Source organism: Hordeum vulgare, chromosome 3H (genome assembly GCF_904849725.1).
Source record: "Hordeum vulgare subsp. vulgare chromosome 3H, MorexV3_pseudomolecules_assembly, whole genome shotgun sequence".
NCBI lineage: Eukaryota > Viridiplantae > Streptophyta > Magnoliopsida > Poales > Poaceae > Hordeum > Hordeum vulgare.
The window spans coordinates 445963835-445991387 of NC_058520.1; the positions used below are offsets into that span (position 1 = coordinate 445963835).

The window sequence follows — 27553 nt, forward strand, 5'->3', positions numbered from 1 at the left end:
CTGTTAATATTGAAAAACATAGGGAGTTAGAGCTACCCGAGGAGTAATTCAACATAATACAGGGAGGGCCAGTGTTGATGCTGCTGGTCCAAAACAGAGCCTTGTGGGGGCTACCTGGGGCAACCCGAGACTTCAGTTACCGTACGTGTAGCTCATCCGTCGTGTCCTAAGAATGAGATACGCGGCTCCTATCGGGATCGTCGACACGCCGGGCGGCCTTGCTGGACTTGTTTTACCTTTATCGAGCGTCTTGTGCGAGGGATTCCGAGGATGCTTTGAGCTAACTCGAGGTTGAGGTTTTCCAATAGGGAACCGAGCAGATCACGGGTTTCCCTGATCGAGGTCATTCCGTCGCAGCGTGTGGTAGTTTTTGATGGACTAGTTGGAGCACCCCTGCAGGGTTAAAACCTTCGAAAAGCCGTGCACGCGGTTATGTGGCAACGTGGAAATTTTGTTCAACACGCGTTCTAGACAACTTAAAGTTAACTTAATTAAAACTTACCAGCTGAGTGCGTAACCGTGACTATCTCTTTCGCGAGCTCCTTCTCCGATCTAGGACACGGTGGGGTTATGTCTGACGTAAGTAGGTGTTCAGGATCATTCATTTGATCATCAATAGTTCATGTCCGCTATGCGTAGATCATCCCCCTCTTTATTCTTGTACTCGTAAGTTAGCCACCAAATAAATGCTTAGTCGCTTACTACAGCCTCACCACTTAACCTTACCTCACCCATTAAGCTTTGCTAGTCTTGATACCTTTGGAAATGAGATTGTTGAGTCTCCTGTGGCTCACAAATTACTACAACACCAGTTGCACGTACAGGTAAAGGATATTAAGACGTGAGCAGGATGATTATTCATTTGGAGTTTCTTCTTCTTCCTCTTCGTTGATCTAGGATGGGTTCCAGGCCGACATCCTGGGATAGCAAAGATGGACGTTGTTCTTTTCTCGTTTGTTTTCGTCCGTAGTCGGACCCTGCTCTTCTTCGTGATATTTATGTATTGTACTGATGTGACTCTGATGTAGCTTGTCACGAGTGTAAGCCAATTACATATACTCATCTTTTCAGTACAAGTACTTGTAACGATATCCATTCTTGCGAAACGACGAGATGCGCTTCTATCCCTGCCGAGGACCTTGTGCCAAAATAAGAATAGGATCGCATCTTGGGCGTTAGACCTGCCCCTTGAGCTGAAATGTTGCAAACTTGACAAAGTCCTTTGGTCGCACATTATTGCACTCGAAGTGCTTGTTCATGTCACGAATCCAGTCATCCGCATCGAGCGGCTAGTCACAGTAGGTGAAGTACTTCGGCTGGTTCGCCAGGAATTGATTGAGAGATGCAAACTACTGTCCACCATTGTTGAAATTACCATGATGCTCTTGGTTCCTCTCTTGCAACAACTGAAACAACATTTGAGTGTTTGCATTGGTTGCCACCATCACAGCTTGTCATGCCTCACGAGGAGGAGGCGGTGGCGGAGGGGGTGGTGGAGGGTCAGCACTCTCACGACCCGGATTCTGACGAGTTGGAGGAGCCATCCTGGAGACGGACAACAATGTTAGACCAGAGATGAAAAATTCAAAGATTATGCTAATTTAATGGACAGAAAAATCTGAACAAGAATTCTTAGCAAGTGCACTCGAACTATAATTAGTAAGAATGCTTCCTCAAAATAAGTGCCGACAACATCTGATTCAAAGCCACCTGTAAATACCAAGTATGAGCTAGGATTGCTCGGAACAAATGTATATTCCCAACATACATGTGATGGAAGAATTCCTAGGTTACTAATGGAATTCCCACCTAAGAACTTCCGGAATTTCTGGTCATGCAATCTGGTCCATGAATACAAGGAGTAATATATCACTCAACTCTTAGCATCTAACACGTGTAGTGTATCACATCCATCAACACATAAGCAGAATCTCGGAACCTCATCTATCTCAGACCCTCGTAATCACAATGATACTAAATATGGAGGTACCCCCGAACTCTCTACACCAGTACTGGGGATGTCGGGCTTATCGCGCCACTACTAATACTGAAGCAATTTCGAACATCCTCTGTCCTGAGATACAAAGAAATATGAATGATAACGATGTGCTCAAGAATCCCCTGGAGCTCAACTCCCCGGAATAAAATCAACACAACAGGAGGCACCAAGACAGAACTCCGTCACATCGGTACCATATATATATTTAAAAATATCCGCACGATCCTAAAAAAATTGAGCGAGAAGAGGAGTAGAATTAAAATTTTCTAAGTCGTGAACCTCACGAGAGCATAGAAGAGGAGAAAAAAGAAAACTACTCTCCGATATAACTAAGACTCAAAATAGTTTTCACTAGACTCGACTCGGCCAAGTTCGATCAATCAAAGGCTCCTATGGTCGTAAGGCTCTGATTACCAAATTGTAAGGACTAAGATGTGGCACTTTCCTTATTTTGGGGCGAGGCCTCAAAACGGGAAAGAGGCCATCTGAGTGTTTCGCAAGCAGGATAACATCGCAATACATAATAGATGGAAGAGTAATAAGATTTGGCTTACACTCACCACAAGCTACCTTACACAGTCACATGGTCATACATTATTCAAATGGGAAAAATAGGGTCCGTCTACGGACAAGATAAACGACAAAAGCCCATGCTATCCCTCCTTGCTAGGCCCATGATCATGACCAAGTGCATCTAATCCTCGGGATACGTCACGTATAGCCTGCCACTGGCCTCGCCGAACTCCCACTTCATCTTGGTATCCTCGGAAATGTCTGCATCTGGGGTACCTGTACCAGTGGGTGGTTGTATTAATCTGTGAGACACAGGGACTCAGCAATCTCATGACCTTGGTATCGAGTCTAACTAAGTTAATAGGTGAGGTAGGGGTAAGTGTTTGAGTTTGCAGCAATCTAAGCATATATGGTGGCTAACTTACTAAGAACAAAAATAAGTTATGGTGGACTACGTAAGACGGTCGAGATCTAAGAATGATCACTAAGTGATCCTGAACACCTATTTACGTCATTCATAACCCCACGGTGTTCTCGATCAGAGAAGGAGCTCTGAAAGAAACAGTCATGGTTACGCACACAGTTGACAGGTTTTATTTAAGTTACTTTAAGTTATCTAGAACCGGATGTTAACAAAATATCCATGTTTGCCACATAACCGCGGGCACGGCTTTCCGAAAGATTTAACCCTACAGGGGTGCTCCAACTAATCTATCACAAATTACCACAGGCCGCATAGTAATCCTCGACCACGAAACTCGCGATCTCGTCGGATTCCTTAGAGGAAAACCTCAACTCTGAGAAGACCTAGAGTCTCACCGGAATCCCAATGCGCAAGATATATCACTAAGGTAAGACAAGTCCAGCAAGACCTCCCGACATGTCGATAAACCCGATAGGAGCCGTGTATCTCGTTCTCAGGACACGACGGATGAGCAGTACATACAGTGGCCGGATAGAAATCCCCCGAGTTGCCCTGGGTGGCCCCCGCAAGTGGCTCTAGTTTGGACCAACACTCATGAGGAGCACTGGCCCGGGTTGTTGATTAATTTCTCGGGGTAGCTATTCCCTATGCTTTTTATTAAGTTGTTAGAAATTAACACCAAAGTTGGGCCTTGCCAGACAAGCCTTAACACTAAATGATTTACCAAGGGGGTCCCCCATAACAACCCCGAACGTGTTAGGAGCGCTCAGTTATGGAATAAAACACCGGTAGCCGAAACTAAGGCGGCAACATCAGAACAAATAACACGGCAAAAGGCTAGTCCCTCCGCTATTTACCAAGTATATAGGTGCATTAATTAAATAACATTTAAATAGGATGATATCAAGTGCCCATGTTATCACATGGACCAGCTGGCACCTGGAACTAGCAACACTAATAAAATGGTTGAGCAAGCCTAACTTAGCCAAACAATATTTGCTAGGAGGGGAAGTGTTTGAGGTTTCATGGCAATGTTTGATGGCCTATATATCATGTGGTAGGCAGCGGAGATATGACGATGGAAATGAATCGACTAAGCATAACAAAGCTAGAAACGGTGTCAAGGTCATGATCATCTTGCCTCTGATTTCTTCACAGTAGAACTGTTCCTCATCTTCCTTTACGAACTCACCGGACTCCTCAAACTCGTTTCCAGACCCAGTAGCTACCCCAAGAAACAAACAACAAATAAACACCAACAATTGATAATGCAACAATCAATATGATGCATGCATGCACAAACTCTAAATATGCATAGAAACAATCCTACACAGATAACAAAGTGCCACCTCATCACAAAAATGACACTTTTTCATAAGTGTCCAACTCTAAAATCCAGTGCCACCATTGGATTCCTTGGGTTTTTCTACCCCAAATCCATTTTTCATACAACTATATATGCATGCAGAAAAACATCATAGAACATAAAAGAAATCCTACACAGGATCAAACTCTACTAATGTCAAGAACAGGAGCTGTTCTTGAACCTGTCATATCTGGTATATACCAGATAAGGCAATTCCATTTCCGGCTATTCCAAAAATGGAATTAACACAAGAAACAGAAAAATAAAAAATAAGCACACTAATATGACACAGGGCCCCACTAGTCATAGGGACCAAGGGCACTTAGTATATGACTGTGGATGTCCCACCTGTCACGTGGCACCCACACACACAGAAGGAAAATAAAAAAAGGGGGCATGGTGGGGGTTCGAACCCCCCACCCGTGCCTCCACGCATGGCTTTGTTGCCACTGCACTAGCAGTGGGGACTCTTCACTAAGCAGGGCAATAAGCATGTTAAACCTGCCCTGCCTCTATGCACCACAATGTGCACAAGATAAAAAAAGGGGGTGAGCGCGTGGGGGGGGATCGAACCCGCGACGTTGCGGTGCGACGCACGGCTTGGTTGACGCTGGGCTAGCATGGGGCTTTGCTATCCCACACACAACAGCGCCAGAAGTTGACACGTTGACAGAGGCTGGGCTTGCGTTGGTTCTTCCCTTGAATAGGAAAGGGTGATGCAGCACAGGAGCAGTAAGTATTTCCCTCAGTTTGAGAACCAAGGTATCGATCCAGAAGGAGGGTCTCGTCAAGTCCAGAGTACCTGCGCAAACACAAACAAGCTTGCACCCAACGCTTCAAAGGGGTTGTCAATCCCTTCAAGATTGTTTGCAAAGTGAGATCTGAAGGCGGAAAGTGCAACAAAGTAAAAAGTGTAAGGCTGAAAATATGGTGTGGAGTAGACCCTGGGGTCCATAGTGTTCACTAGAGGCTTCTCTCAAAATAGCAAGTATTACGGTGGGTGAACAAATTACTATCGAGCAATTGATAGAACCGCGCAAAGTCATGACGATATCTAAGGCAATGATCATGCATATAGGCATCACGTTCGAGACAAGTAGACCGATACTTTCTGCATCTACTACTATTACTCCACACATCGACCGCTATCCAGCATGCATCTAGTGTATTGAGTTTATGACGAACATAGTAACGCTTTAAGCAAGATGACATGATGTAGAGGGATAATCTCAAACCAATGATGAAAACCCCATCTTTTTACCCTTGATGGCAACAACACGATGCGTGCCTCGCTACCCCTTCTGTCACTGGGTGAGGTCACCGCACGGTATGAACCCAAAACCAAGCACTTCTCCCATTGCAAGAATCATAGATCTAGTTGGCCAGACAAAACCCACAACTCGAAGAGAATTACAAGGATATGAAATCATGCATAAGAGAGATCAGAAGAAACTCAATTAAGATTCATAGATAATCTGATCATAAATCCACAATTCATCGGATCTCGACAAACACACCGCAAAAGAAGATTACATCGGATAGATCTCCATGAAGATCATGGAGAAGTTTGTATTGAAGATCCAAGAGAGAGAAGAAGCCATCTAGTTACTAGCTATGGACCCGTAGGTCTATGGTGAACTACTCACGCATCATCGGAGAGGTCATGGTGTTGATGAAGAAGCCCTCCGTATCCGAATCCCCCCTCCGGCAGGGCACCAGGACGTGCCCCAGATGGGATCTTGCAAAGACAAAAGCTTGCGGCGTCGGAAAAGCGATTGCGATGATCTCTTGATTTTTTATGGAATTTATGGGATTATATAGGTGAAAGATCTAGGTCAGGGGACCTCCAGGGGGGGCCACAAGCCTGGATGGCGCGCCCCCTGGCCGCGGGGTGGGGGCTTGTGGGGCCCTTGGGGCTCCTGTGGCTTGGCTCCCAAGTTCTCCGATCTTCTTCCGTTCCAAAAAAAATCTTTTCGGGGATTTTCTTCCGCTTGGACTCCGTTTCAAAATCCCCTTTGAACGGGGTCAAAAACATGGAAAAACAGGAACTGGCACTTGGCACTGAGTTAATAAGTTAGTCCCAGAAAAGAAAAAAAAAGCATGCAAAACATCCAAAGTTTGACAAGATAATAGCATGAAACCATCAAAAATTATAGATACGTTGGAGACGTATCAAGCATCCCCAAGCTTAACTCCTGCTCGTCCTCGAGTAGGGAAGTGATAAAGAATGAAATTTTGATGTGGAATGCTACCTAGCATAGTTGTCCTTTGCAACTTCTTTCATGTGGCATGAATGTTCAGATCCGTAAGATTCAAAACACTAGTTTGCTATTAACATGAAAACAGTAATACTTCAAGCAAACTAGCAAAGTAATCATGAACTTTCAAAATAACAAGGCCAAAGAAAGTTATCCCTACAAAATCATATAGTCTGGCTATGCTCCATCATCCTCACACAACTAATGTAAATCATGCACAACCCCGGAATTGCCAAGTAATTGTTTTCGCACTCTTACTTTCTCAAACCTTTTATAATTATCACGCAATACATGAGCGCGAGCCATGGATATAGCACTATAGGGGAATAGAGTGTGGTGGTGGTTGTGAGACAAAAAGGAGGAGATGGTCACACTGACTCGGCGTATCAATAGGCTATGAAGATGCCCATTAATAGATATCAATGTGAATGAGTAGGGATTTCCATACAAGAGATGCACTAGAGCTATAAGTATGTGAATGCTCAAAAGGAAAACTAGTGGGTGTGCAACCAACTTGCTTGCTCACGAAGACCTAGGGCAATTTTGAGGAAGCCCATCATTGGAATATACAAGCCAAGTGATATAATGAAGATTCCCACTAGCATATGGTAGTGACAAAGCAAGAAGCTCTCAATCATGAAGAACATGGTGCTAACATGAAGCACAAGTGTGGAAAAAGATAGTATCATTGTCACTTCTCTCTTTTTCTCTCTTTTCTTTTTTTGATTTGGGCTCTTAGGCCTCTTTTTTTCTCTTTTTTTTTTTGGGCTCTTTGGCCTCTTTTTTTTTTATTTCCTCACATGGGACAATGCTCTAATAATGACGATCATCACACTTTTATTTACTCACAGCTCAAAGATCACAATGATGATGACTCCATAGGAAATGCCTCCGGCAGTGTACCGGGATGTGCAACGATCTAGCACCGCGTATGACGTTGAAATATCTCGCTAGCTATCTTATGATCATGCAATGGCAATATGAGCGTGACGGCACAAGTCATGAGACAGAACGGTGGGAGTTGCATGGCAATATATCTCGGAATGGCTATGAAAATGCCATAGTAGGTAGATATGGTGGCTGTTTTGAGGAAGGAATTTGGTGGGTTTGTGCACCGGCGAGAATTGCGCGGCACTAGAGAGGATAGCAATGGTGGAAGGTGAAAGTGCATCTATACCATGGGCTCACATTAGTCATGAAGAACTCACATACTTGTTGCGAAAGTTTTTATTAGTAATCGAAAGAAAGTGCTAAACACATACTCCGAGGGGAAGGGTTGGTAGGTGTTAACCATCGCGCGATCCCGACCTCAACACAAAGGATGACAATCAATCTATCAATTATGCTCCGACTTCCTAACATGGCGGTTCACCATAGGTGCATGCTACGGGAATCACTAACTTCAACACGAGTATTTCTAGATTCACAACACCCTACTAACATAACTCTTAATATTACCGAATCCACATCTCAAAACTAATTGAGAGGAATCAAAACTTCTCTTTCTATTCAATGTACATGAAGATGCAGGTTTTTGTATCCTCTTTGGGTACCTAGCACATTTGGGACTACTTTCATAGCATAAGCCAACTACCAAATCACGCACCGCCGTGCTCTAAAGATATAAGTGAAGCACAAGAGAAAAAGTGTCTAGCTCAAAAGATATAAGTGAAGCACTATGAGCATTCTAGCAAAATTACGATGAGTGCATGTCTCTCTCTCTTAAAAAGGTGTGCAGCAAGGATGATTGTGACCAAACAAAAAGAAAATACTCCTAAGATACAAGACGCTCCAAGCAAAACACATATCATGTGGTTAATAAAAATATAGTCCCAAGTAAAGTTACCGATGGATTGAAGACGAAAGAGGGGATGCCTTCCCGGGGCATCCCCAAGCTTAGGCTTTTTGGTGTCCTTGAATTTGGCTTGGGATGCCTTGGGCATACCCAAGATTGAGCTCTTTCCACTCCTTATCTCTTTGTCCATGAGAACATCACCCAAAACTTGAAAACTTCACAACACAAAACTTAAACAGAAACTTGTGATAACATTAGTATAAGAAAACAAACTACCACTTCTTTTGGTACTGTAGCAAACTTGAATTCCATCTATATTGATGATGGTCTATTGTATTCTCACTTTCCCATGGCTAGTACCCCCTATACTAACCATAGTTTCATCAAAACAAGCAACCAACTCAACAAAAACAGAATCTTTCAAAAACAGACCAGTCTGTAGGAATTTGTATACTTCGTATACTTCTAGTACCTCAAAAAATCTGAACAATTACGACGGCCTGGGGAAAAAGCATATCAATCATCAGCAAAAATAATCAACTCAAAAGCTCTTTTTGAATAAAAATGAAAAATCATCTCGTGAGCGAAAAGTTTCTGTCTTTTTCCAGCAGGATCAAACAACCATTACCGAGACTAGTCATAAAGGTTTTGCTTGGCTCAAACACAAAAATAAACAAAAAAACACAATCGCAATAGAATTGTGAAAGTGTGGACGCAACAAAATAGAAGGAAAAGGATAAATTCATTGGGTTGCCTCCCAACAAGCGCTATTGTTTAACACCCTTAGCTAGGCATAGAAGCGATAGAATCACGTATAGTCGTCTTTGGTGCTCAAACCATAAGTGGCCCTCATCATGGATTCATAAGGCAATCTTATTTTCTTTCTAGGAAAGTGTTCCATGCCCTTCCTTAAAGGAAATTGAAATCTAATATTCCCTTCCTTCATATCGATGATAGCACCAATAGTCCTTAGGAAAGGTCTACCAAGAATAATAGGGCATGTAGGATTGCAATCAATGTCAAGCACAATGAAATCCACGGGTACATAGTTCCTATTTGCAATAATAATAACAGCATTGGTCCTTCCCATGGGTTTCTTGACAGTAGAATCAGCAAGATGCAATTAAGAGAACACTCTTCAATCTCATTAAAACCCAGAACATCACATAAAGACTTTGGAATCGCAGAAACACTAGCACCCAAATCACACAAAGCATTGCACTCATAGTTTTTGATTTTGATTTTGATGGCAGGTTCCCACTCATCATGAAGCTTTCTAGGAATAGAGACTTCCAATTCAAGTTTCTCTTCAAGAGCTTTTATCATAGCTTCGACGATATGATCGATAAAGGCTTTGTTTTGGCAATAAGCGTGTGGAGAGTTCAACATGGATTGCATCAAAGAAATGCATTCAATCAAGGAGCAACTATCATAATTGAATTCCTTGAAATCCACGGTAGTAATTTCATTACTACTCAAAGTTTTAACGTCTTCTACTCCACTTTTAATGCTTTTAGCATCAAGATAGATGGACTCCGAATCGTTGGGGCACTTTTCAACCAAAGTGGATTCATATCCAGCCCCATAATCATTAGGTTTGACACAAGAAAACAAAGATTCAATGGGAGTCACACCAAGCACTTTAAGATCTTCGTGATTCTCATCACGAGAACGCGCCTTTTTAAGCCATTCTTGTCTAGCACGAATTTGGGCGGTTCTTTCTTGGCTCTCAATCATGGAAACACGCATAGCTTTCAAAGTTTCATCCATGTTGATTTTGGGAGGAGCACATCTAACTTTCAAAGCATCAGCATCACAAGAAATCCTATCCACGCTTTTAGCCAAATCGTCAATTTTGAGTAGTTTTTCCTCTATGGACGCATTGAAAATCTTTTGAGAGTTGATGAACTCTTTGATATTACTCTCTAGATCAGAGGGTAATCTATTGTAATTTCCATGAGTATTGTTGTAGGAGTTGCCAAAGTTATTAGAGGAGTTACTAGGAAAAGGCCTAGGAACATAGTTTCCTCTAAAGGCATTGTTGTTGCCAAAGTTATTCCTACCAACAAAATTAACGTCCAAGCTAGCGTTGCTACTCTCAATCAAAGAAGACAAAGCATATCATTAGGATCCAAAGGAGCACTTCTACTAGCAACCAAATTCATTAACTCATCCATCTTAGCACTCAACGAGTTAATTTCTTCTATAGCGTGTACCTTCTTACTAGTAGGTGACCTTTCAGTGTGCCACTGAGAGTAGTTTGTCATGATGTTGTCTAAGAGCTTTGTGGCTTCTCCTAATGTGATTTCCATGAACGTTCCACCTGAGGCGGAGTCCAATATATTTCTAGAAGCGAAATTCAAGCCAACGTAAAAGATTTGGATAATCATCCAAAGACTCAAGCCATGAGCGGGACAATTTCTAATCATTAATTTCATTCTCTCCCAAGCTTGTGCAACATGTTCATGATCAAGTTGCTTGAAATTCATGATATCATTATGGAGAGAGATGATCTTAGCCGACAGAAAATACTTGGATATATAAGCATCTTTGCACTTATCCCAAGAATCAATACTATTTTTGGGCAAAGAAGAAAACCAAGTTTTTGCGCGATCTCGCAACGAGAAAGGAAAAAAGCTTCAATTTAATCACGTCATTATCCACATCTTTTTTCTTTTGCATATCGCAAAGCTCAATGAAGGTATTGAGATGGGATGCGGCATCTTCACTAGGAAGGCTAGAGAATTGCTCTTTCATAATAAGATTCAGCAAAGCGGCATTGATTTCGTATGACTCCGCACTAGTGGCGGGAGCAATCGGAGTACTAATAAAATCATTATTATTAGTATTCGAGAAGTCACAAAGTTTGGTGTTTTCGTTCATGGTGACTTCAGCAAGCAAGCAAGCACACAAGCAAACAAAAAGCAGGCGAGAAAAAGGGCGAACGAAAAAGGCAAATTGGTGAAGTGGGGGAGAGGAAAACGAGAGGCAACTGGCAAACAAAGTAAATGCAAGAGATGAGTTTGCGACACCTACTTGGATGAGTTATTGACTTGATCTTCCTCCCCGGCAACGGCGCCAGAAATTCTTCTGCTATCCCACAGACAACAGCGCCAGAAGTTGACACGCTGACAGAGGCTGGGCTTGCGTTGGTTCTTCCCATGAAGAGGAAAGGGTGATGCAGCACAGGAGCAGTAAGTATTTCCCTCAGTTTGAGAACCAAAGTATCGATCCAGAAGGAGGGTCTCGTCAAGTCCAGAGTACCTGCGCAAACACAAACAAGCTTGCACCCAACGCTTCAAAGAGGTTGTCAATCCCTTCAAGATTGTTTGCAAAGTGAGATCTGAAGGCGGAAAGTGCAACGAAGTAAAAAGTGTAAGGTTGAAAATATGGTGCGGAGTAGACCCTGGGGGCCATAGTGTTCACTAGAGGCTTCTCTCAAAATAACAAGTATTACGGTGGGTGAACAAATTACTGTCGAGCAATTGATAGAACCGTGCAAAGTAATGACGATATCTAAGGCAATGATCATGCATATAGGCATCACGTCCGAGACAAGTAGACCGATACTTTCTGCATCTAGTACTATTACTCCACACATCGGCCGCTATCCAGCATGCATATAGTGTATTGAGTTCATGACGAATAGAGTAACGCTTTAAGCAAGATGACATGATGTAGAGGGATAATCTCAAACCAATGATGAAAACCCCATCTTTTTACCCTTGATGGCAACAACACGATGTGTGCCTCACTACCCCTTCTGTCACTGGGTGAGGTCACCGCACGGTATGAACCCAAAACCAAGCACTTCTCCCATTGCAAGAATCATAGATCTAGTTGGCCAGACAAAAACCCACAACTCGAAGAGAATTACAAGGATGTGAAATCATGCATAAGAGAGATCAAAAGAAACTCAAATAAGATTCATAGATAATCTGGTCATAAATCCACAATTCATCGGATCTCAACAAACACACCGCAAAAGAAGATTACATCGGATAGATCTCCATGAAGATCATGGAGAAGTTTGTATTGAAGATCCAAGAGAGAGAAGAAGCCATCTAGTTACTAGCTATGGACCCGTAGGTCTATGGTGAACTACTCACGCATCATCGGAGAGGTCATGGTATTGATGAAGAAGCCCTCCGTATCTGAATCCCCCCTCCGGTAGAGCACAAGGATGTGCCCGAGATGGGATCTTGCGGAGACAGAAGCTTGCGGCGGTGGAAAAGCGATTGTGATGATCTCTTGATTTTTTCTGGAATGTATGGGATTATATAGGCGAAAGATCTAGGTCAGGGGACCTCCACGGGGCCCACAAGCCTGGATGGCATGCCCCCCTGGCCGCGGGGTGGGGGCTTGTGGGGCCCCTGGGGCTCCTCTAGCTTGGCTCCCAAGTTCTTTGATCTTCTTCCGTTCCAAAAAAAATCTTTTCGGGGATTTTCTTCCGTTTGTAATCCGTTTCAAAATCTCCTCTGAAAGGGGTCAAAAACATGGAAAAAACAGGAACTGGCGCTTGGCACTGAGTTAATAAGTTATTCCCAGAAAAAAAAAAGCATGCAAAACATCCAAAGTTTGACAAGATAATAGCATGAAACCATCAAAAATTATAGATACGTTGGAGATGTATCAGGCTTCTGCTCGACAAGGGGCTCCATTGTAGAAGAGCTAGCAAAAGGGCTCACCTTCTTTGCAACGCAGAGAGGCGCTGGTGGTGACCTCGTCGGTGTAACACATGCACACCTACGTGCACTACTCGGGCTCTACGCTATGCCGAACCGCTGCTGCTGCCTACCGAGCTGATGCTGCTCTATGCCCTACTACCGCTGCTCTACACCATGTTGCTGTTGCACTACGCATCGTACTGTTGTTGCTGCTGCAGCTTGGCATCGAACAGCGATGACAGCGAGGCTGCAGGGGAGAGAGAGGGAAGCGGAGTGGTGGCTGCTCACTTAGGGTTCAGAGGGGAAAGCTCCGGTGACGGAGAGGAACGGCGCTCTGCTGCAGCCAACGAACTGATGCAGAAGGAGCTCGCCGGAGACGAAGAAGACTGTCGTCGTGGACATCGGGGAAGCAGCCTCGGCGTGGGATCTTCTCGAAATTGGAACCCTCGTCATGTTCTCTTGCTCCTGGCAGGTCGGGGAGGATTAAGGCGCTGGATGACCACAACCTCGAGCTCGTACCAAAGCCTGCCATGGCGTGGTGGAGCTCTGGAGAGCTGCGTGACGGCGCGAGGGGAGAAGGAGGAGGGGAACAACGCCGCGCTAGGGCTAGGAGAGGGGAGCCGGAGCTTTATGTCCCGCACCCCGAGGCTTTGGACCGTCGATCGAAGGAGAAAGGAGATCGGCGGCTCTCCCTAGCGTCGTACACAGGTGCCACGCGTGAGGCAGAAGAGGGACGTGGCTCTGGGCTGACTGGGCCGAAACCATTGCACCCCGGCCATCTCTCTCTCACTGTGGTTTGCAAAAAAAAGTTGTTTTAGAAATAACGCCAGAGGCAAAAGAAAAGGAATTAAACAAAAATAAAAATACCTTTGGGCTCCTAAAAACATGCTCCAATTTATAAAAATAAATTGGGCATTTTTGAAGAGTAAAATTTAAATGCCTTTTATTTAAATAAGACTCTGTTTTAAAACAAAACCAAAAACGAAACAAATCATAGAACCAGAGGGGTTGCCTCCACAAACAACAACAGAATGTTTAGGAAAAGAGGAAATTTTTGATTGGGTCAAAACAGAAGGTTTTAAACTGCCACCAAATAATTGGAAGGGGGGAGTTTTGAAGTCATGGTGCAACTAGGGTGTTTTTGAGATGAACCTTGTTACACCCACACCACATAACCATCACATGCCACTGTCACACAATGCACTCCACTCAAACACCAAGGTGCAAGACAAGCAACACATACAAAGACAAATGATAATGCCATGCATGATGCCATGATGCACATGAAATGATGTCACCAAAACTCATACCACTTGACATAACATCACAAGATTGCCTTACAAGGAAAGATTACAAGGGGGAGAATTGCATTGGGGCTGTCACACCTGGGCTACGATGGGGCTAGATGATCTCAGTTATGACCGAATTTGGGATCAATCAGAGGCGGACGAATAAGAGGAGGTGGCCAAAGAGATGGAAGAAGAAGAGGTGGACGAAGAGTAGGTGGCTGATGGAGATGAAGTTGAGGATGTGACCGAAGCAAGTACGAGGTCGTCAAGGTCACGCACTCAGAACTACAATCAAGTTGAAGATGTTGCATTATGCTATGCTTGGATGGACATCTCCATGGATGCAATGATAGGAAAGAATCAAATAAAGGTTATGTTTTGGGACATAATTGTGGAGTACTACAACAACTCGGTGAAAGTGCAATCAAGTTGTGCATAAGGTTCTCTTGGGCATCGTTGGGGCACCATTCACGACCAATGCAACCGATGGTCTGTTGCATCAATCAAGTGAATCATGCACCACTAAGTTGTGTGCAAGTCATGGCTTATGGCCCCTGCATCCAAGAACTATTCAAGCATAGGAACAAGAAGTTCGACCACAAGCCCTTCGCGTTGCATCATTGCTACAAACAGCTATGCAAGAACGATAAGTGGATTCAAAGAGTTGTGGAAACCACTCCAGAGAGATCAAGGTTGAGCATATCCGTTGAGGAGGACGGTGAGGTGGATGAAGACGCCAACAATAGACCGCAAGGGAACAAAATTGCAAAAGAGAGAAAGAAGAGAGATGCATACGATGGCACATACAAAGAAGAACTTGTGGCCATGATTGAGGCCGAGAAGGTGTTGACGGTCGAACACAAAGAAGAGAAGATGACAAGGTGGAATGAGCTCAAGATGTTGGAGGATAAGAAATGGAAGACCAAGTTGGCAGTCGAAGAGAGAAAATTGAGGGCAAAGGAGCGTAGGCTTACACTTAAGAAGGAGAGACTTTGTGATGCCAAGACAGTCGAAGATTGTGCAATCATGTTCATGAATCCAGCCACAATGAATGAAAACGCAAGAAAGTATTGAGAGCTCACTCGTGGGGAGAGCTCAACCCAAACAGAAGGCTCTCTTCAGAATGGTGGCGGCGGCGGTCGCCGAGAGGATGGTGGTTGCAGTGGTGATGGTGGCCGAGATGTCGGTGGTGGTGATGGTGGCTGGGAGGATGGTGCTAGTAGTGACGGTGATGATTTATTTAGTCAGGGACTCGTTTGAGTTCGCGCATGCCATTAATTGGCTTGATCCACAACATACATATGTTATGTTTGTGTTGATTTTGGATCAAACTTTGGTTTGAAGCGGCGTATTTTGGATGAACTATGCATGTTTTAATTTAAAAACCGCGATGATGAAACTATATTCTTGTTTACAGTTATGTTATGCATGTTTTAATTTGCATATTTTTATGATATATAGTATGAAGTGTTTGTAGTTCATGCGACTAGGACACAAAACCTATGTGATCTTTTTTTACTCCACTAAGCTTAAGGGTTCAACTAGATGCGACCACCTGTAGTGGAGTAAAAGTTTACTCCACTAACTTTACTCGAACGGGTCCTTCTCTATTTTTTAGGGATTGGTTAGAGTTGACCTTAGAGTTGTAAATGGTAACTTGCTAGAAGCACAATGTGTCTATGTTTACTATGCTACAAATGTGGTAAATATGAAGGCAATGACAATGCGTTATGGATTATCCCTTGCAAATAATTTGGGATTTCATAGTGTAGATGATGGTCTTTCCTGAAAAAACAAGGATATGTTCATTCTTTCATATTTATCTCTCGGAAGCAAAGCTAGTACTCATCAGTTGACTACTCCCTCCGTTCCTAAATATAAGTTTTTTTTTAAGTTTCGCTCGAAGACTACATAAAGATGTATATAGACTTACTTTAGAGTATATGTTCACTCATTTTGCTCTGTATGTAGTTGTCTAGTGAAATCTCTAAAAGAACTTATATTTAGGAATGGAGGGAGTAGAAACTAACCGAATCGCCGAATAAAATAGAATGGAAAAAAGCAATAATTCAATTCTACTGCCAGGCTCACCTGCTCCCGGTCAGGAAAACATTATAAATAAATACTAGATAAATTCAAAAAACTCCAAAAAAAATTGTGAGATAGATAATTTGATGTGTGAGGTTCGCATCAAATTTTATCTTATTTGAATATCTGAGCAGCTTTTGGCAAAAAAGACAAATCAAGTCAAAAAAGATCATGAATAGTAGACCTTTTTTACGGACCCAGATTTATCTTTTTTGCTGAGAGCGTTTCAGATGTCCAAATGAGTTCAAATTTAGAGCTGACCTCACGCATCAAATTATCTACCACACGAAAAAATGTATTTTTTTATTTGTTTAGTACTCCCTCTATCACAATATATTGGTCGTATCTCACAGGGCTCTCGGACCTAGATGTTTTTCTATTGGTAGGAAAAACTGAGCAGATGAGTTGTAAAAGCGCCTAATTAATCATAAAACTCACGCATTAGTAACCCCCCGTCCACTAAACGAGCGACTTCCTCGCATGCATTGGTGGAGACGGTTTTCAAAACATCCCAATTAATAGGCTAATTAATGTCATGCGCCTTATTTCTTTCTAATTGTGAAAAAATATCCTTTTGAAGATACGCCCAATATACTGTGATGGAGGGAGTATTTATTTTGATTTTGTTCGTCGAAGCAGGTGCACATGAGCTCGGGAGCCAAAACACCTCTCCCAAAAAAAAGTTGTATTAGATGTGTATGTATCCCCTCATCAGTTGACTAGAAACAACCGAATCATATTTCCAGGACTGGAGTAGTTGTATGCATGATTTTTGTCAAAATAAAAGGATGCATGGAATAGTTTCACGCAATGTTCGGCCAACACAATATAAGAGCATCTTCAATAAACGTTCAAAAACTACTTCGCACATTAAAAGATTCGTTTTTAGACGTCGGACAGCTCCAACAGACGCTGTAAAACAGTGCGTGTACTAAAAAAATTTGGGCACACGCTTAAAAACGCTATCGCGCGCAGCATATTTAGTGCGCCGGCTTCCGCGTGCAGCAAACTCTGAGCTGCTGCAGATGAGGCCGCTGAACCGGGCTGGATTAGATGCCGCACTAGCGTGCTTCTTTTGAAGATGCTTCAGTCCCCGCATTTTAAAAATGCTACAGTGGTGCGTTAGAAAATCTATTAGACGCGGATTTTTTACGCTGTCGTTGGAGATGCTCTAAACACTGCAATAACAGTTTCTCACCATACCCAGAAGTAAAAAGCTGCACGGTTCACTCGCTAACTCAGATACGGTGCTACAACGATAATGATGCGAAAGCAAAAGTATCCTTATGATTTGAGCTCGGCAAACAGTAAAATAAAGAACAAATCAAAAAATCAAAAAAAAACATATTCTTTTTGCTGACAAACATCGACAAAAGTTGTAAGTGCTTGCAAAAAAAAATTATGGAATCACATTCCTGTAGGGCATGGCAAAAAAAAATTTAATGCTCCAAATGCTTTTAAAAGTAGCATTTTCATAGTGTTGATTTTTTTATTTGCAAGGCCTTTAAAAAATGTGATTTAAAGACAAATTTTTGCAAGCCCTTTAAACTTTTTTCAATGCTTGTTACATAAAAAAAATCAGATTTTCTTATTTTTTATAAAAAAATAATTTTACTGTTCACTCAAGCTTTTTTATATTTCCATAATTTTTATGTTTGTCACACAAAAAGTACGTCTGACAAACTCTGCGTCCATGTGAAAGTGTCTTCGGAGTATTTTACTCAAAAGCAACCGAGAGAGAGAGAGTCCAGGAAGCCAGAAAAACTATACTATGATCAACTTGCACTTGTACAGATACAAGACACCGAAGAGCCACTAACACGTCGAATGTCACTTGCTGCTTTATATTCGAAACCCTTTATCGTCGAACTTACACTTGTTATGGATCCGACCAGCGTTAATAATGTGTCAATTTGTGCAGTTTAGAGCCTAATAGGCATTTGAAAACTGTTGCGATGGTGCATCTCCGCCGACCGGGATCGACTCCACTTATACGATTAAGTAAAAGCAGAATCATCTCTATTTTTTTAATCAGCTGATCAATCTCTATTATTTGTATTGCATCAGTGCCTCCGAACCAGATTCAGGTATCTATCTGATGAAGGAAAGAGCTCCGGTGCTTCTGATTTCTGAAAGAGGTGTGTTTCTTGGAAGGAAGGTCTTGTTTCCAAAGAAGCAGCCGTGTGTACTCAGCTGCATATGAACATGCTGACTACTCATCATTAAATGATGGGAGCAAGTTGGAGGGACGGCTCCTCCTCCTTTCAGACTTTCAGTTATCAGCCACTTGATAGCACGCCCAAAACCAGTACACCACGCCCCCTATTCCCTCACCAACCTTCAGTTCTCCACATCCATGGCCGCTCGTCTCTGCATCTGCATGGTGATCCTCCTCGTCTCACTGAGGCCATGTGGCGCAGCACAGCCGGCATCATCCAACACCATAGACCTGGCCGCACTGCTCGCCTTCAAAGCAAAGGTCGAGGACCCTCTCGGCATTCTCGTCGGCAACTGGACCGCCACCGCGTCCCCTTGCTCCTGGGTCGGGGTCTCATGCGACCACCGTGGGAAGCGCGTCACCAGCCTGGAGTTCGACGGCGTGCCGCTCCATGGCAGCATCGCCCCGCAGCTTGGCAACCTCTCCTTCCTCTCAAGCCTCGTCCTCAGCAACACGAGCCTCGCAGGCCCCGTGCCGAGCGAGCTTGGCTGCCTGCCCCGGCTCCAAAATCTCGTCCTCTCCTACAACAGTTTTTCAGGTGCCATCCCCTCCACCCTCGGCAACCTCACTAGGCTCCACTCTCTTTACCTTGATAGCAACAACCTCTTCGGGGCCATCCCATATGAGTTTCAAAACCTGAAGAAACTTCAGTCGCTAAGATTGTCGAACAATGACTTGAGTGGGCCCATACCGCATGGCCTGTTCAACAACACGCCGGATTTGCGTGTACTACGTCTCGGGTCGAACCGGCTGACAGGAGCGATTCCTGGTAGCATCGGCTCGTTGTCGAAGCTCGAGTGGCTAGTCCTGGAAGGCAATCTTCTCTCAGGCCCCATGCCTCCTGCTATCTTCAATATGTCCCAGCTGCAAGTCATAGCCATCACAAGGAACAACCTCTCAGGTCCAATCCCTGGAAATGAGAGCTTCTACCTCCCTATGCTGGAAGTGTTGTCCCTCAATGAAAATCAGTTTCAGGGACCTATCCCGCCAGGTCTTTCGGCATGTCGGAACCTTGACACGCTCTCGCTCGCCGTGAATAATTTCACTGGTCCCGTGCCATCATGGTTGGCGACAATGCCGAACCTCACAAGAATTTACCTGTCGACAAATGGCCTCGCTGGAAATATCCCTGTGGAACTGAGCAACCACACTGGGCTTCTCGGTTTGGACCTTAGCCAGAACAACCTTGAGGGGCAAATCCCACCCGAATTTGGACGGCTGACGAACCTGAGGTATATGAGCTTTGCAAACAACCGAATAACAGGTCCCATTCCTGATTCCATAGGCTATCTTTCGAACCTCACCACAATAGATTTCTATGGAAATGGTTTGACTGGATCCGTGCCAATTTCATTTGGGAACTTGCTGAACCTTCGCCGCATCTGGCTTGATGGGAACCAGCTCAGTGGGAACCTGGACTTCATGTCTGCATTCTCAAATTGCAGGAGCCTGAATACAATTAGCATGGCAAACAACACATTCACGGGGAGTTTGCCAGCCTACATTGGAAACCTTAGCACAGTCCTCGAGACTTTTATAGCAGATAACAACAGAATCAAGGGAAGCATCCCGGGTACATTGGCCAATCTTACCAACTTATTGACTCTGTCGCTCAGTGGAAACCAGCTGAATGGGACGATCCCCGCACCAATCACTGCAATGAGCAATCTCCAAGAACTCAACCTTGCCAACAATAGCTTGTCTGGCACCATCCCAGCAGAAATCAGTGGATTAACAAGCCTGGCTAAGTTGCATCTTGACAACAATAGACTCGTTGGTCCCATTCCAAGCAGCATCAGCAACCTAAGCCAGATACAGATCATGACACTATCCCGCAACTCATTATCTTCAACAATACCAACAAGTCTGTGGCGCTGTCAGAAACTAATTGAGCTTGATTTGTCACAGAACTCTTTCAGTGGTGCCCTTCCGGATGATGTAGGGAAACTTACTGCAGTTACTGAGATGGACCTGTCGAGTAACCAGCTATCAGGTGACATCCCAGCTTCATTCGGCGAATTGCAGATGATGATCGATCTGAATCTGTCCAGGAACTTATTAGAAGGATCGATACCAGACTCACTTGGAAAGTTACTCAGTATTGAGGAGTTAGACTTCTCCTCCAATGTGCTTTCTGGTGCCATTCCGAACTCATTGGCCAATCTCACTTACCTTGCCAACTTGAACCTCTCTTTCAACAGGCTAGATGGACAGATACCAAAAGGGGGGGTGTTCTCCAACATCACCCTTGAATCATTGATGGGAAACAGTGCACTCTGCGGCCTTCCAAGGGAAGGAATAGCGCCATGCCAGAACAACACACACTCAAGGTCAAAACAGCTACTGCTGAAAGTCATATTACCTGCAGTAGTGACATTATTTATTTTATCAGCTTGCGTGTACATGTTGGTTCGAAGAAAGATGAACAAGCAAGGAAAGATGTCACTACCCTCAAACACAGACTTGACGAACTACCAGTTGATCTCATACCATGAACTTGTCCGTGCAACAAGCAACTTCAGTGATGATAACCTGCTAGGGGCTGGAGGCTTTGGTAAAGTCTTCAAAGGTCAGCTAGATGATGAGTCTATCATTGCAATAAAGGTCCTCAATATGCAAGACGAAGTGGCTTCAAAGACCTTTGACACAGAGTGCCGTGCACTACGAATGGCCCGGCACCGGAACCTGGTGAGGATAATTAGCACTTGCTCTAATCTTGACTTCAAAGCATTGGTTCTTGAGTATATGCCTAATGGCAGCTTAGATGATTGGTTGCATTCAAGCGAAGGGAGGCACATCAGTTTCCTGCAAAGGCTTGGAATCATGCTGGATGTTGCAATGGCAATGGAGTATCTGCATCACCGGCACTTCGAAGTTGTCCTGCATCTTGATTTAAAGCCAAGCAATATTTTGCTTGACATGGACATGACTGCACATGTTGCTGATTTTGGGATTTCCAAGCTGTTGGTTGGAGACGACAACTCTATGGTGTTGACGAGCATGCCTGGCACTGTAGGATACATGGCACCAGGTAATTCCCCTTGAATGTCTGATGAAATATTTCCGACTGTTTTGAACTTTTGATCAAGTATAAGCTCATTAGTTTTCCTTTGGCATGCAACAGAGTTCGGATCAACCGGGAAAGCATCACGGAAGAGTGACGTTTACAGCTTTGGGATTGTTCTCCTTGAAGTCTTCACGAGGAAAAAGCCAACTGATCCAATGTTTGCTGGTGAGCTGAGCTTAAGGCAGTGGGTTAATCAAGCATTCCCATATGAACTCCCAAGTGTCACTGACCGTGGCCTCCTGCAAGATGAACCAAAGCACGGCATTGATAAGATAAGCGATCCCTCCGAGGACTCCTCCGCCATCTTGAATACTTGCCTGGTGTCCATCATTGAGTTAGGCTTAGTTTGCTCAAGAACTGCACCTGATGAGAGAATGCCAATGGATGATGTGGTTGTCAGATTAAACAAGATCAAGTCAAATTACTGTGCTCAGCTAAGGAAGTAAGGAAATAAAGCAGAGCACCCTGCTTCACTCCTGACAAGAAAAAGAACCAGTAATCGGAGCAACAACATAAATTCTGACATTAGCTGGCTCAGATGGCTCTCTTTTTTTTATAAAAAGGATTCTTTGCAATGACTGTAATTCTTTATTTATTTTTGTGAGAAATGACTGTAATTCCGGAAATGCAATTCGGCTCCCGGGAGCATATGCTCCCGGGGCCAAAAAAAAAAGTTTGAAATGAAAAAAAAATCAAGACAAAATTTGTTTGTTTACTTTGTCACATTCAAATGCTAATTGCAAATTTTGAGACAAAAAGGTAAAACATTTTGGCTTGTGCAAAAAAAACAAATTGAACACCAAAAGTTACCCCAAAATGTCATCTTAAATTTGTTTTTTTTTACTGACGAAACACCGCTGCTCCTTATCGCACGAAAATTGTCATGCATGTTTGCGACACTAATACAATCATCTGCAAAAAAATTCAGAATTTTTTGAAAACATTTACTATTATTTTTCGTGGTATTGTTCCTCCGGGTGCATATGCACCCGAGAGCCAAAACACCTCTCCCCTGTAATTCTTCCAATGATAATATTACCTCCATCCCAAAAGTATATAGTTGCTCTCTGTTCCCCTAAAAAACACCTGACATTAGCTAAAGAAAATGATTACTTGTCTGTACGGAGTATTAAATTACTGCCGTGACTAATGACGTGCAATCCCAGTGTTTCTATCGGAGCGGCTGCGGCACGAGGAGGTGTTAATCAGTGTGTTAAGACGCAGTGCAGTCTCGCCGCGACTGATGGCGGGTCCACGAAGACCGCAAGTTGGACTTCTCTGTCAACGGCAACATCGCGTACTGCGTCTGCACCCTGGGACTTTTTCGTGTGGCTGCATCAGATTCAGTCGTGCATCCTAAATTGGAACTTTTCCATGACGCGTGGCAACGGAAGGTCTGAGCATGCCAAGCCGGGATTTCCATTTTTCTGGTCATGCCGTTCACTGCTGGCTGGCTAGGCTGGAGTGAAGTGCATCTGATTCATGAACCAAGTAGGGAGCATGGGCTGGCATTCCACTCCAGCACAGTAGCTCAAGTTTGTTGGATCTGATGGAGATAGAAACCAATTGTATGGCCAGTGAATTGATTGATGGAGATAGAAACCAATTGTATCTTGATAAAAACCAATTGTATGGCTCAATACCGAGCAGTGTGGGTACTGGGTAATCTAAGTGAGCTGCAGTACATGACATCTTCTCTTAACTCACTGTCTTCGGACATACCCTTCAGTCTGTGGCGCCTCTCAAAGCTCATCAGTCTTGATCTGTCATACAACATGCTGACTGGTCCACTGTCGAGTGATGTTAGCCAAGTAAAACAAATTGCCCAAATGGATCTTTCAAGCAATCTTATGACCGGTGGCTTACCGGATTCCTTGGGCAGGCTCCAGATGCTCACCTATCTGAACCTGTCAAACAATTCATTCCAGGAACAAATCCCAGGCTCATTTGGAGAGCTAGTCAGCATAGAGACCATGGACCTATCATACAATTCCCTTTGGGGTACCATACCAAAGTCACCGGCCAATCTGACCTTCCTCACTAGCCTGAAACTCTCTTTCAATAAACTAGATGGTCCGATACCGGATAGACGAGTTTTCTCAAACATCACACTCCAGTCTTTGAGAGGAAACGATGCTTTTTGTGGTCTCTCGCATCTAGGCATTTCACCCTGCCAGAGCCATCATAAATCACCGGTATCATTGATAAAAAATATACTTCCTGTAGCCGGGGGAGTTGCAATTTTGGCTACCTGCTTGTGCATATTAATCAGAACAAAGATCAAGAAGTGCAAAAAGACATCAGTTCCCTCGGAGTCCAACATAATCAAATACCGGTTAATATCATTCCATGAGCTTGTTCGTGCTACAGCGAACTTCAGTGAGGACAATCTGATTGGATCTGGGAACTTTGGCAAAATATTCAAGGGACAACTAGATGACGAATCAATTGTTGCAGTAAATGTGCTCAACATGCCCTTTGGAAGGTTCCAGTTCCAGCCTCCCCGATGGAGACATGCCCTTCCAAGCATGGTGGCAAGCATCGCTCGACCACGCGCCAGCTCCCGCTCGCAAGGGACTCGCATCCATCATCATCTTAACCGCATGGTGGATTTGGAAGCACCGCAATGGATGTGTGTTCGACCACGATCGGCCTTCGGTCTCCCAACTACTCACCACCATCAATGATGAGGCGCGACTTTGGGCCAAGGCAGGAGCCATAGGGATAAAGAACATCATTCCCGAGAGTTAGTCTTTTGTTGTTGTTGGGGATGAGCAACCCCTTTGATCTGTTTGCTCCAACACTCACGACCATGCCTCTTGCGCACATGGCCACGTGAGTGAGTGTAATCTTATGCTGACACTTTCTATCCAGGGACGATTCTAGGGGGGGCGAGGGGGGGTCTAGACCCCCCCTAAGGGCGTACAATGGTGCTATCTTAGGAGTGCCACATAAGATAAATGATGAGGTGGAGGAGAGAGAACTCGAAAAAAAGGACAAGAGGTGATCTCTTAGCACAATATGTCTCACCATGTTTTTAGGAATAACTAATTATAGAAGATAAGGCTAAGAGATGACCCATTGTAGACTCTCTTTTTTGTCATCTCTATATTACATGCAAGATTTAAGATAAGACTATCTTATCAACCATTGTACATGCCCTAACAAATTGATTTTTCCACTATAATAGTGATTGTTATAGCTAATTTTTTTTACTTCATATGAATTTTGCCCCCTCCATGAACAAACTTGCCTCCTCTATGCTTGCCCCCTCTATGCTTGCATGCTGGCTTCGTCCCTAATCTATCAATGAAAAGATATGCATCCTTTGCATATTCGCGGAAAAAAAGGTGCTCAACATGCAACATGAACGAGCCTCTCTGAGTTTTGATGCGGAGTGTCTTGCTCTGTGCATGGCTCGTCACCGGAACCTAGTGAAAATACTTAGCACTTGCTCCAACTTTGACTTCAAGGCCCTGGTACTCCGGTACATGCCAAATGGGAGTTTGGATAGCTGACTGCACTCAAGCAACAGCCCTCAGTGTTTGGGGTTCCTCAAGAGGTTAGAAATTATACTAGATGTAGCAATGGCGATGGAGTTTCTCCACCACCAGCACACCGAGGTTGTTCTTCATTGTGATCTGAAGGCTAGCAATGTATTGCTGGACGCAGACATGACTGCGCACATCGCTGACTTTGGCATTGCCAAGTTGTTGTTGGGTGATAATAACTCCATTGCATTAACAAGCATGCCCAGAACAATCGGCTACATGGCACCAGGTATTGAACTTACCCATCTTTTCAACAAACCAAATGTTTACAAAAGAAGAATATTTTATGTTTTCATATGCGTAATGAACAGAGTATGGGTCAACTGGTAAAGCATCACGGATGAGCAATGTGTTCAGCTATGGGATCATGATGCTGGAGGTCTTCACGGGGAAAAGACCCACTGACCCACTGTTCCGTGAGGAGCTCAGCTTGCGGCAATGGGTTACTGAAGCATTTCCAACCAGACTTAAAGATGTCGTCGATAACGAAATTCTATCACATGAAATCAAGAGTAATTGCCATGCTGGCAATGATAGCACATCGAGAGAGCAGTCTATCATTCTCAACGCATGCCTTGCATCTGTCATAGAGTTGAGTTTACAGTGCTCATCAATGATACCTGATGAAAGAACCCCAATGGACAAGGTGGTAGTGAAGCTGAACAAGGTAAAGGTAGATTACTGCTTGCAAATGAGGTAGAGGGCGAGCGAAACCACCTTCTGGCTTCTGCTATCATATCGCCTGGAAAAGAAGATCATCTACTTCGTGAGTTAATGACATTAAGAATAATATACCAGTTAAGTAGTAGAAATAGTGCTGTAATTATGCGCCAGTTGTATAATCTGTTCTCTGTAACATATCGTCAATAATCTACTTCTTAAGCTAAGTGCAAGGAGATAATGTACCATGTGTCATAGAGGTGGGATTGTACAAATGACTAGTCTAACAACTTTTCTCGGCTTGCATGCTAATCTGGTTGCCGTTCTCAAGTGTTTCGGGTCTCCCTGATCCATTTCCTTAGACTAGTTCTCTTGTCACATAGATAACTCAAAAAAGAAAAAAAAGAAAAACTCAGTAGCTAGCAGGTACGAAGTACTCCCTCGGTCCCATAAAGTAAGACATTTTTTGACACTAGTGTAGTGTTAAAAAATGTCTTATATTATGAGGCCGAGGGAGTAGTAGATATTCCTTCAAACATGCTTTCAGAATGTTATATAAATAGAGATGGCAATTTTACCAAGACTATGTTTGAGGTGCTTACGAGTTACGACTATGCACCTGCTCTAAGTCAAATAAGGCATTAAGAAACTAAAGCAATTTTACTTTCTCTCGCAGATAAAGAAGCATTTTAACTTGATCATGTCTCTAGTATGGTTTCATCCCCCACCAGCCCAAATCATTTCAAAGCATGCCTGATCATTAAGAAATAAGAATCCATAGTTCATGTCCTCCTAAGCATTCTATCAAGTACCTTGCGTGTGGGTGCACGGGACATGGTTAGCAAGCGCCAACCATCGGTCGCCATTCACCGCCTACTGCAGCCCACATCCTCTAAATCGCCACGCCGCCACGTACTCCCTATTGCGATGAGACGAGGGATAGATGGGAAAGAAATGCCAGGATGAGAAGGAAGGGGAGATGGAGGCGGGGGCGGAGAATGTCGTCGAGAGAGCTGGTAGGCGGCTGATGAAACATTTGAGGGGGGAGAAGGAGGCATCGTGTCCACCGTCCTGCACGGCGGAAGTGGTATGGGTACCGCTAGCGAGGCGATCGGCGCCGGCGCGTCGGCGGGGGCAGCGGTGATACAGAGAGGCCATGCATGAACGGGAAAGGTTTGGGATGGAGGTATTACTTTTTCGGGCTTGTTGGGTTAATCCCTTTTCTAGGTAGACTAGAGGGGTTTGAAGGGACTGATGAGGGTTTCTTTATTATTTTTTTAAATGAGGCAAAAGATCATTTTCATTGATTAAAAGGAACAGAATTGATCGGTTAATTGACGAAAAATCGGACTAAACCGGTATAATACATAACCCATATGACACGGGCACCACCGGTTAAACTGACCACTTATATGGGACCCGAAGCTGCAAAGAAGAAAGACATCTGTCGTGGAGTCGCAAGCGTCATCGTCATCACCGGTTGCCTCGAACGAGCGACTCCGACTTCACCATCGAGCTCCAACATCAAAGTCATCTCGCAAACAGCTGCAAAGAAACCACAAAGCACATGCCATCGGATGACCACATGCACGAGCAGCCGACAACTCCGACCTTGACGACGAGTATCACAATGGGGAATATGCAGGACTTGCATCGAC

General features: G+C 43.9%; 1 protein-coding gene and 2 pseudogenes across 1 annotated transcript; all 3 read left to right on the top strand.

The window, feature by feature from the left end:
* Positions 1-13552: 13552 nt before the first annotated feature.
* LOC123441837 lies at positions 13553-15571 on the top strand (annotated as a pseudogene).
* A 2972-nt stretch (positions 15572-18543) lies between these two features.
* Positions 18544-22394, top strand: LOC123444174 (LRR receptor-like serine/threonine-protein kinase EFR). The gene is made up of 2 exons (XM_045120813.1): positions 18544-21648; positions 21742-22394. The coding sequence occupies exons 1-2, from the start codon at positions 18756-18758 to the stop codon at positions 22128-22130; spliced, it is 3282 nt and encodes a 1093-aa protein (XP_044976748.1). The 5' UTR covers positions 18544-18755; the 3' UTR covers positions 22131-22394.
* Positions 22395-24743: 2349 nt separating this feature from the next.
* LOC123444175 lies at positions 24744-26218 on the top strand (annotated as a pseudogene).
* The last annotated feature ends 1335 nt before the right edge of the window (positions 26219-27553 follow it).